This window comes from Mastigoproctus giganteus, chromosome 13 (assembly GCF_048544385.1).
Source record: "Mastigoproctus giganteus isolate SK-2022 chromosome 13, ASM4854438v1, whole genome shotgun sequence".
Lineage (NCBI taxonomy): Eukaryota > Metazoa > Arthropoda > Arachnida > Uropygi > Thelyphonidae > Mastigoproctus > Mastigoproctus giganteus.
This window is the reverse complement of record NC_143587.1, coordinates 31,996,185-32,008,775: the sequence shown is the minus strand read 5'-3', so window position 1 is coordinate 32,008,775 and position 12,591 is coordinate 31,996,185. Positions and strand designations below refer to the sequence as shown.

General features: G+C 35.9%; 1 protein-coding gene across 1 annotated transcript in view; it reads right to left on the bottom strand.

The window, feature by feature from the left end:
- LOC150075924 (NEDD8 ultimate buster 1-like) overlaps positions 1-12,591 on the bottom strand; it is a 106,839-nt gene that overhangs the window by 42,818 nt on the left and 51,430 nt on the right. Inside the window, exon 11 of the mRNA XM_090387201.1 lies at positions 3,273-3,324. Coding sequence (XP_090243327.1) covers positions 3,273-3,324 — 52 coding nt within the window. The remainder of the gene's footprint in view (positions 1-3,272; positions 3,325-12,591) is intronic.

Below are 12,591 nucleotides of genomic sequence, written 5' to 3'. Positions count from 1 at the left end.
TTATCTCATGGCTATTCCCAACCACGTATTATTTGGCATTACAAGAATGCAAAATGGGATGACCTGCGAGACTTCTTTTCTTCTTTTCCTTGGTCGGATTACTGTTTCAAAACTTCTGATGTCGACATTTGCTCAGATCGTGTCAGTGAAATTATTCTTGCAGGAATGGAATCCTTTATCCCACACTCCACTTTAAAATCTCGTCCTTTATCTAAACCTTGGTTTTCCAATAAATGTGCTAAGGCTGTCCAAGAGAACAATGTTGCATATTGTAATTGGCTTGTTTCTAATTCTTCAGTTTCATTTTCTGCCTACACCAAAGCTCACAACAATTGTAAAGCAGTTATTAATCAGCCCAAACTAGAGTTTGAACAGGCTAAGAGTAGAAAACTTGCTTCTTGCCCTAATGGTAGCCGAGCATTCTGGTCTCTTGCCAAAGCTATTGGCCGCAACTTCTGCCCATCTTTGCTCCCACCTCTGTCCAAACCAGATGGTTCTGTTGCCACTTCAGCCAAGGATAAAGCTGACCTGCTAGCATCCCATTTTTCTTCCAGCTCATGTATTAATGATCTTGGTAAAACACCTCCCACCATTCCCAACACGCTCCATTCAATGCCTCCTGTGGTCTTCCGTCAAAAGGCTATCAGAAGGATTTTGATGAATCTTGATGCTAAGAAAGCTCCAGGTCCTGATGGTATTTCTCCAGTTGTTCTCAAAACCTGTGCTCCTGAACTTACTCCTATTCTTTGCGGCCTTTTTTCACTTTCTTATTCCAAAGGTGTTTTTCCTTCTGCTTGGAAATTTGCTCATATCCAGCCAGTTCCTAAAAAGGGTGACAAATCCCTCCCATCCAATTATCGTCCCATTGCAATTAGTTCTACTCTTTCTAAAGTAATGGAGAAATCAATTAACCGCCAACTCTTAAACTACCTAGAAACCTTCAGTCTGATCAACGATCACCAGTATGGATTCCGTCAGTGTCGACCCACTGGAGACATTCTGGCTTATGTTACCCATCTATGGACTAATTCAATGGAAAGGTTCGGTGAAACACAAGTAGTTGCTCTTGACATCTCAAAGGCTTTTGATCGTGTTTGGCATAAAGGTCTTCTAAACAAGCTTCCATCTTATGGGTTGCCAACTGTTTTTAGTAATTGGTTATCCAGTTTTCTCTCTGATCGCTCACTGAGGGTGATGGTAGATGGCTCTCTGTCTTCTAACTTCTCCACTAATGCCGGTGTCCCCCAAGGTTCAGTTCTTTCCCCCACTCTTTTCCTCTTGTATATCAATGACCTTCTTCCATTGACTGGAAATCCTAGCCATAGTTTTGCCGATGATAGCACATTGCATTCAACTTTCCATTTTGAGAAACCTTGTCCTGCTCAATCAGCTTCAACTTCTCGAAAATCTGCTACCAATTCCTTAAATGCCGATCTTCAGGTAATTCTCCAGTGGGGCAAAGACAACTTAGTTGATTTCAACCCGTCTAAAACTCAGTCTTGTCTTATATCTCACAAAAAGGATTCTTCTGCTCCTATGCTTATCTTTAGTGACACTCCGATTTCTAGGTAAAATGATATATCTCTTTTGGGGATTACCTTGCTTCTAATCTCTCTTGGCACAAGCACATTACAAATATTGCTTCCTCTGCATCTAAAAAACTTGGTTTTCTGTTTTGCTCTCGGCGTTACTTTTCTTCCAAGCAGCTGCTCACTCTGTATAAATCACAAATCCGCCTTGCCATGGAATATTGTTCCCACATCTGGGGTGGTGCCCCCAAAACCTCTCTCAGGCTTCTTGATTCCATTCAGAAGAGGGCAGTTAGATTAATTAATGATTCATCTCTAACAGAGTCTCTCCACTCGCTTTCTCATAGATGCACTGTTTCTGTTGCATGCCTCTTCTACAGATACTTCCATGGGCACTGTTCTTCTGAATTGGCTTCTATAATTCCCGCTCTCTCTTTCAAAACAGTCCGAACATGTGCCGCCACTAGCCAACATCCATTTACTGTCCAACTTAAAACCCACAGAACCAACTTTTCATCTTCCTCATTTATTCATTCAACTGCCGTTTTCTGGAACAACCTTCCTTCATACGTATTTCCTGAAAATTACAATCTACAGAAGTTCAAGTCCAATGTCAACAAATATCTTCTTTCGTCTTCTTAACCTCAAACCCAAGCACAGTACCGAGTACTATAGGTTCTAATACCTCTCGTGTTTGGGATTCACATAAAAAAAAAAAAAAAAAAGCACAGATGGAAATACCTGTGGAACACTTTCGTGAACTAGTGTTCTCAATGCCTCGCCATCTGACTGCCCTTATCTGTGGTGGGCCTACCTGTTACTAGGTGGGTATCCCATGATTTCTGTCCACTCGGTGTATATCCTTTTCCACTGACTGGTAATTTCCAAGTTGCTAAGTAACATGTTAACATAAATGTGATTTTCTTGCTGTTGTCAAATGAGAAATAAACTTGAAAATCAAGACAGTATGTCAATAATGTTGATTAAACATTTAACACCAATCATAATTTTTAAGGAAATAAAGTCCCCTAATTGAGAAAGTATAGTAATTACAGGAAAGCTCCAAATTGTCAGTAAAGAGATAGGTCTCGTTTCAAGCATAAAGTTATCACAAGTGAAGTACACAAAACGACTAAAAATTTTCAGAAGTGAAAAACTCCAGAAAGCCAGTGAGATGGCATGTTTCCTTTACTGATCTAAAGCTATCAACAATCTGATATGAATTTAGAGAATAAAATAGTCAGCCTAAATAAATGGAAAATACTTGGGATGGTAATGAAAAAAATTCGGTCATCAATGCTCATCTCTTCAGGGGAAGCTACAAGGCACTCCATTGGGCAAAGGAAGAATGTGTGTTATAACATGTTAATATGTTATAATCAAGAGAGAGTTTTATCATGTGTATGCTCTATAACAAACTGGTACAACTGATAAATCTGCATAATCATAAGAATTCTTACAAATTATTACACCTCCGAAATTATGCTATTTATCTGGTCACAGTAAAATAATAGATGAGGTCTGCTCAGCCTTGTGGAAATTATTTATGAGATGTGCCAAGTATTATTTGGCTGTGAACTTTATATATAAAGAATGGCCCTGCATTTTAATTTTTATAGAACACTGGCATTGTAAAGTGGATAAACTTAAACATTTGAATAGAAATGGTGAGTTTATTTCATCTGGCCTTGTTATCAAACAAAAAAAAAAAAAAAAACTAACAATTATTAAACTATTTCTTACCCTGAGTTACTTTATCTTCATCAACTTTTAATTGAGCCAGCTCACTAGATGCCTAAAACAAAAGGAAGAAGATACAATTACAAATTTATTGGTACTTAATTAGTGACAAGTTGAGGAACCCCTATTTCAATATAATAAATAACTTTGGTTTGATAGTTTGATAAATAAGTTATAAGGCTCTCTATTCAATACTCTTAATTACTTTTTTTGTTTTCCAGGAATAGGGGTTAAAACTTTTTAAGTAAGAATCTATATGAGTTCAGCAAGATGAATGTTGTACAAACAAAAAACAAACTTAGGGTGGTGAGTTATATGTAGGATAGCTATTTGATCCTTCATCTCTCTATTGTTAATTTACTCTGTGCAGTTCCCCCCTTGCCTTATTCAGGTTTTTGTTTAGTGCTTGATTATGTCACTTTAAACAATTGAAGTTAAATTAGCTTCTGCAGTTCATTTTGCTGAACTGTTGTTAATAGTACCTAAAGGTTTCTAGCCCCTCTCAGTTCATCAATTTAATTTAATATTGGGTCCTACAGTGACCCTGAAATATAACCTGAAAAAGTTTAGTAATTAAGAGAACTATGTAGTAATTATATAATTTTTCCAGAAAATTCAATAAACTGAAGTCACATTGGTATAGCATTTCCTTACTTAAAATTACACATTAGCATAGCATGAGTACGACAAGATGGACAAGACAACTTGTGTAATCGAGACCTGCTAATATCCGTAAAATCGGACAAATGCTAACTCATTATGATTTTCTGTTGTTGTGTAGGTTCTGTGATCTCATTTTAAATTAAATTTTTAACCCAATCTAAGATCTCAAGCAGAATTTTTTTTAAATATAGAAATATTTTAAATATAGAAATTTTTTAAGCCAGGAATTCTCTTACCTGAGATTTTCAAGTTTTCTTCAGTTCTTCAGGAAAGGAAACCCATAAAGCTACTTCAAGGTACAGTGTAAAACTGCACATAATTCAATTATAGAATGAAATTAATTAATTAAAATAAATGGAATTTGTATTTGGGAAACTTGCCTAAAGTATGTTACAAAATCTTTGACAGAAGAACCTTGTGACAGGACAAAAGAATGATTTGACCAATGCATGACTAATACTATAGGTATAAAGGGAGATGACTACTCTGCAGCTCGATGAGGGCTTTTCGCTCATACCATCTTCACAGGACAAGCAAACACGTGCCAGCAGCCATATTTATATGACCTAGGCATGTTCCATTGTAGTATTTCAAAAGTGTGTGTGTGTGTGGGGGAACAAGTAGGCGACCAGAAGAGGAGGAAGATAGAAGAAAAATTCCTGTCCCCTTGTATTTCACTAATACAGTAAACTCTCATTAAACCGGACTAATAGGGGCTGAGAGATGTCCGTTTTAATGAAAGTCCGGATTATATGAAATATGCTTTGTAATGTCTAGTGTGTAACAAAGTTATACACCTGGTTCAATTGATAACCCTCCTTTTGAATAAAATCATTCAGTTGTTTCCTGAAAGGCTCAACAGCTTCAAAATCATCACTAAGAATTTCCCCATACATTTTCTTGTTTGAAATGTTATGCCGTCTTCTAAATTGAAAAAGCCAACCTGAGCTCACTTTAAATTGTTCAATTCCTAACTGTTTAGCCAGTCTCTCCACTGCTGCTTGAATTTCGATTCCTCGCACAGCCAAAACAGACGAACGAAGTTGAGAAAAACATTTGTACACAGCATCATCTAGTGTTTTATCAGTAGGCATCTGCATTTGTTTAACTTTACTTTTTTCTTTCTGCACGTATAACTTGAGAACAAAATTATGAATGTCACTTTTTTTCTTTTTAATGTCTGACAGTTTGTTTTGAGATGCTGTACTCAAGACAGATGCTGGACACTGAAACTCCCTTTTCAAGTTTTTCTATCACCGATAGTTTATCGTGAAGAGAAAGCGTTTTATCCTTATGCTTCTTTCCTAAATTAGGCTTACTTAAAGACATTGTTTAACTGCACAGCACAAACGACAAAAGATAGAAGTGCGTAACTGCGGAGCAAACGACAAACAACTGTCCAAACCGCAGCCAGGAACCAAGCTGTTTGTGCAGTGTGAGTCATCACGGCCCAATGACCCCGGACACAATACATATGACCTTTGAGCCCAATCGTCATTTGATTTTTACACTTTTAAATTTTTTTAGAACTGTCCGGATTACTGAGGGTTTACTGTAGTTTGGAAAGTTGAACGTTTATAGATTTGGAACAGCTTAAAGGTTTAATGGAGGAAAGGGTATGAAAGTTTCCATTTGGAAATCCGTGTGGGTGACTGCCCATCCCCACATTAGTAGTGGATGGATTTTTCTTTTTTGCCCCATCCCTGGTTTAATACTAAGGTATTAAAATATATATATTTACATCCAGACGATTGGTCAGTCTTAAAAACCTTTATAGATTTAAGGCGGGATGCATTAGCCACAGAAATAAAAAAATAGGCACTCAAATAAATTATGTTTTTTTGGTTTTTAGGAGCATTAGCAACTAAGGCCATATTGCTCCGGGATATGCGGTGGTCATTCCCTGACCTTTCCGCATCCTCCGTATTTGGTGGTGACGGGCTCGAACCCCGGTCTAATCAAGAAGCGTGTGCTACGCACTGCTGCTCCTTCCCACCTGACTACGGAGGCGCCCTCAAATAAATTAAATGCATTATTAACAGTTTCAAACCAGGCTTGAGTAAATGCTACTAAAACCCCCTTGTACAGCTGCAATATACCCACTAACAACCTGAACACTCTTTCACAAGCAGTTGCTCAAACACATACGGGTACTTTTACTGTTCCTCTGCATAAAGGGAATGGGACTGCACATAACACAAGCTAGGCTTACAAACGTTCCACCCCCACACATTACACACATAATGAGTCAACATATAAACAGGTTACTAATCTTTCTTCATATGTGTTATTAGAGGATCAGATCTCTCTCTCCTATCGAAGGGACTGAATTTTAATTTACACCCACATAAACAATTCATGGTAGATTTTGAGTTTGGTCTCCGCAACATTCCTCAAAAAGACTTATTAGCCCAGCAAGTCAATCAAGTAGTTAACTCCAAAAATCTTCGGTTATCCAGGTTAAATAAGAATGAGGTTATAGCTATTACGTAATCTCTGTGGAAATAAAGATATTTCCAAAGGGCAGATAAGGAGGACACAGTAGTTATTCTGAATAAATTGGACTATATTAACAAATTGGATTCCATTATATAGGACAGTTCCACTCACAGGGAGATAGACTAGTCTATATTTATGAATTTAGTAAATCAATATAACAAAACATTAACTTCATACTGTAAGAGTGATTTTATTTCTATGGTTCAATTAAAAGAGCTGAAAGCTAGGACTTATAATATTTCGGACAAGTTAAACTCCATAAACCTGGTTTTCCCATACGGCCAATTGTATCCTACAAAAATTCAGCATTTTCACACTTAGCTACACACTTATATAACATCATAAAACCTTTTAGGCGGATCATAAAATTTGGTATAAAAAATGACACACTATTTAATAGTCTTAAAAGATATCGAGCTTGGCAGCAAAGATAAACTGTTTTCGTTAGATGTCACTTCCTTGTACGCTAATGTTAATGTGGACTATGCTCTTGATATAGTTTGGGAATTGTTAAACAATACCATCACTATTAATCACACAAAATTACCTAAAAAAGAAAGTTTTCATTTAATTAAGCTTCTGCTTGAAGCTAATTATATTGCTTTTAAAGACAAGATATACAAGTAGCTTTTCGGATTACCTATGGGTTTGAGCCTTAGAGCCTAATGGCGGAAATCTATCTTGCTAACATCGAGCAAATACATTTAACACTGTTTCTCTCCCACATTACTTACTACGGGAATATCTTGACAATATAATTGTTATGGATTCTTGACCACTCAGGACATTTAACAGATATTTAACAACATTCATACAAGATTACATTTCACACTGGAGCAAGAACATGAAGAAACAAAATTTCTAAATTTCACTCTTGTGAGATATGTGAAAAATACAATTTAACATTTACTGGAAACCCAACAATACTGGTATGTTTCTGCATACAGAAGTTATCATCCATTTACTTATAAAAGGTCCATAATATTTAACCAGTTCCTGAAAGCCTACAAATATTCTACTTCTGACAAACCTTAGACTTAGAAATTGATATACTAACCAACAGGATTTTAAATAGAAGCTACCCACTTATTAATCAAATCAAATTACAAGCAAAAAATACAATATCAATAAAAAAAACCCAATAAAAAATATTTTTTTCTATACTGTACATCGAACAATGGCACAAGCAACTCAATCAATAAGCTCTTTAAAGATACAGAATTTAAATCATAGCCAGGCCTATGCAGAATCTCCATTAATATTTTGAGAAATCACACAGTTCTTCCCTCTTTCTTGGTACAAGTAAATGACACTGAATAAAATATTTCTTGTAGTTAGTGCGATTCATCGTAACAAGGGTCGACTCTGTGTACTTTAGATTTACACGTAAAACAACATGCCGCTTATGTCTGCACATCACGTTTAGCCACACCAGAATTGGCTTTTCATGCCGTCAATGAAAGTCATGCATTTCTATTTAATGAAGAGAACATTTTGAACATACAACATAATTACATCAAATTATTATATTCCTTTGCTGAAACCCTTGAAATGAAGTTACATGCAAATTGTATCAACGTGCACCGTCCTTACCTAATTTTGGATTTCTAGCCTTTTTTACGAACGAACCAGCACAAATAATCTCTTCATTTAAGAACTTAACATATACACACACACACATTTCGCATTATTTCTGACTTGTGAACAAGATGATTAGTAGAAAAGCTTAGTCTGCTTAAGGAAGGAAAGTACAGTAAATTTTGTTTAATTTGTATGTTTAACGTGTTTATCCAAATTTCATAGTTGCGATTTTAATTATTTATTCTCATAATCAATTTTCCATTTTTAATTATTTCAATTATTCTGACACAATGTATTCTCGCACTAATGGTTTCAATGGGTTGGTTTCATGTATTTCAGGGTCAGGTTGGGACTCTCGGCTTCCGATTCCATTGTGCATAAAATAATTCATGTCTCTATGAGTGAAAGAATTCATTAAATTATTTTATTCGTTTACCTTATTTGCTTACATTTGGCTGGAAGCATTCTATGAGAGCATTGACTGGAAGCATTCTACGAAAAAGATTAAGGTAATCTCTTACTATTTTTAAATATATTTTACAACGTAGAAGTCATTGAGCGCCATAGCTCTGGTTTTATTAATCTTATTAAAATATTTTTATATTAAAAAAAAAAAAAAAATTCTGCTTGAGATCATCATCATCACCAGCCGTTTTCAATCCACTGCAAGATGAAGACCTCTCCAGCAACTTTCCAGTTTCTTCTGTTTTGTGCAATGCCCATCCATTTACTGTTCACAAACCCATGAATTTCACCTCTCCATCTCCATTATTGTCTTCAAGGTTTTCTTTTAGCTTCTCCTCTTGGGTACCATTCTGTTATTTTCTTAGTCCATCTGTCATCATGTCTTCGAGCTATGTGTCCTGCCCAAGTCCATTTCACTTCTTCAGTTTTGATAAGAATATCCTTTATTTGTGTTTGCTGCCTAATCCACATGTTTCTTTTCTTATCTAACAGTCTGATTCCTAATATAATTTGTTCCATTCTTCGCTGTGTAGTTTTCAGCTTCCCTTCCATTCTTTTAGTGAGTGCCAAGTTTCGTTTCCATAAGTCAGGGTAGGGAGTACACATTGGTTAATTATTTTACGTTTCAGACAAATTGAGATATTGCTCCTGAGTATGACTGTTTCCTGAATGCTATCCAACCAACATTTACCCTTCTCTTGACTTCTAGCCATTTATCATTATTACAGCTAATGACTTGTCCCAGATAAGTATATGAATCCACCTTTCAATTACTGCTCCTTCAATGATTATATCCCTTTCTGTGGCATACTTGTTCATCATTACTTTTGTTTTAGCCATATTCATCTTTAGTTCGAAATCCTTACTAACTCTGCATACCTGATTAAGATTTTCCTCTTAATTCTTTGGGATCATGGCTTATGATCACAATGTCATCTGCATATTGTAAATGGTTTAGATACTCTCCATTCACATTGACTGCTTTGTGCGACCAGTCTAATCTTCTGAAAGCTTCCTCAATGGCAGCAGTAAACAACTTCAGAGATATTGTGTCTCCTCGTCAAACTCCTTTCTCAATTTTAATATTTGCTACTGTCTTTGTCTAGTTTAATAAAGGATACCTCCTTTATTATATTAAAGCATTAAAGCTCAAAGCATTCTCATATATTTTCTTCAATATCATAATGTATGGGATATCTATGCCTTGTCTTTTGCCTTTTGCTGTATGGAGTGAAATGCCTTTTCATAATCCACAAATTCCAGACATAATGGTGTTTTATATTCATGTGCTTTCCCCATTAGCTGCGATATTACGTGAAGGAGACCCATAATTGAGAATCCTGTCCTAAATCCAGCTTGCTCTTTTGGTTGATTCTCATCAAGTATTCTTTCTAATCTGTTAGTAATGACCTATGTGAAAAACTCATAGATGTGGGACAACAAGCTAATTGGTCTATAATTTCCAATTTCTGATTTCTCTCCCTTCTTATGCAGCAAAATTATGATTGCATTATTCCACTCCTTAGGCATCAAGCCTTTCCTAATGTATTTTGTGAAGAGTCTTGCCAATTTCTGTGTTGTGTCTCTTCTTCCCAATTTTAACTTCATCTTCCCCTGGGGCTTTCTGATTCTTCATTTTCTTCAATGCATGTTCTACCTCATCAGAAGGATATCGGGTATGTCATATGAGTTACTAATTTGAAATCCATCTTCCCCACTGCTGGCAACATTCCCTCACTCCTCGTATAATTCTCTATAGTAGTGTTCTACTATTTGAATTATACCCTCTCTGCTATTTATAAGTACGACATCGCTATTCTTTGGTTTCAGTATCATTTGTCTTTCTGTATTACTGCTTATGGCTGCTGATTTAAGTCCTTTGTTTTCCCTTAATGCTTGTTCTACTTTTCTTGTGTTAAATCTTCTTAAGTCCTCTCTCAGTCTCTTTCTAATAGCTTTGCATAACTCAGTATATTCAATTTTGTCCTTGTCAGCTTGAGATCTTAGATTGGTTTAAAAATTTAATTTAAAATGAGATCACAGATCCTAAACAACAGGAAATCACGAGTTAAAATTTATCCGATTTTATGGATACTAGTGGGTCTTGATTACACAAGTTGTTTGTTTGTTTGTTTGTTATTTGGTTTTCAGGAGCATTAGCAACTAAGGCCATATTGCTCCGGGATATGCGGTGGTCATTCCCTGACCTTTCCGCATCCTCCGTATTTGGTGGTGACGGGCTCGAACCCCGGTCTAATCAAGAAGCGTGTGCTACGCACTGCTGCTGCTCCTTCCCACCTGGCTATGGTTGTCTTGTCCAACATGCCGCAGTATCAAGTTTCAAGACAATAGGGTTTCCATAATGCATGAGTACTTTACAAGTTTCTGACCAACCCTGTATTTCATAATTTGAAAAGAAAATAAACATAACATTAAATTAAAAACATTTATATGCAAGTAACCAAATTTTAGAGTTAATCCTAAATATCCTTTTTGTTAAGGTTTAAAAAAAAGTCCCATTCATTAATACCAATTAATAAAACCAATCAGTTCACAAAATGATAGATATACAGTAATAAAATAACTTTTTTTTGAAAGGATGGTATAAGAAGCAAATCAACAAGTATAAGATGGAACATTACATGGGCGCCTCCGTAGCCAGGTGGGAAGGAGCAGCAGTGCGTAGCACATGCTTCTTGATTAGACCGGGGTTCGAGCCCGTCACCACCAAATACGGAGTATGCGGAAAGGTCAAGGAATGACCACCGCATATCCCGGAGCAATATGGCCTTAGTTGCTAATGCTCCTAAAAACCAAATAACGAACGAACGGAACATTACATTATATGTATCCTGTTGTGTTGAATGAATCCATATCTGTGCAACTCATGAGTGTCAACCACAGAAACACTGATGCTATTCATGACCTGATTTTAAATATCACTGGAAAGGGTCATAATAAATAGCAAAGGCACTAAACATATCCTGTGAACAATACAACGATATTATCTACAAAGAATCAAACATGATAAAAATTCTGCAAAATGGGCTACTAAAAGATTTAAACATAGATCAAATGATGTGAAGGGTGAATTCACACTTGTCTCCATTTTCTGAAATAAAAAAAAAAAAAAAAAAACAAACTTTAAAAGAGATCTAGTTCTAACCCATATTTTCCTGATGATCAGATGTACTCATGTTTCGAAAGCAAATTTTAGAAAAAAATATTTTATTGTAATACAACTTAAACAGAAAATTCATAAGTGCTTATTACACAAAAATTTCAGTGTAAAATGAAGCTTTTATTTGTCACAGAATGCCAAAAATCATCACTCTGTCACACTCATCATCTTCAGCCATTTTCAATCTACTGTAGGATGAAGGCCTCTCCAGCAACTTTCCAGCTCCTTTTTTGTGCAATGGATCCATTTACTACCCACGAACAAGTGAATGCCATCTGTCCATCTCCGTCGTTGTCTTCCAGGTTTTCTTCTACCTCCTCTTGGGTACCATATTCTGTTATTTTCTTAGTCCATCTGTCATCATGTCTTCGAGCTATGTGTGCTGCCCAAGACCATTTTAGTTCTTTAGTTTTGATAAGAATGTCCTTTACTTGAGTTTGCTGCCTAATCTATTTGTTTCTCTTCTTATCTAACAGTCTGATTCCTAATATAATTCTTTCCATTCTTCGCTGTGTAGTTTTCAGCTTCTTTTTCATTCTTTTGGTGAGTGCCCAAGTTTCACTTCAATAAGTCATGGTGGGGAGTATACATTGGTTCATTATTTTATGTTTCAGAAAAATTGGAATATTGCTCCTCAGTATATGACTATTTTTCCTGAATGCTATCCATCCAAAATTTATTCTTCTCTTGACTTCCAGCCATTTATCATTATTACAGCTAATGACTTGTCCCAGGTAAGTATATGACTCCACCTTTTCAATTACTGCTCCTTCAATCATTATTTTCCTTTCTGTGGCATACTTGTTCATCATTACTTTTGTTTTAGCCATATTCATCTTTAGTCCAAAATCCTTACTAACTGTGCATAACTGATTAAGATTTTCCTCTAATTCTTTGGGATCGTGGCTTATGACCACAGTGTCATCTGCAAAT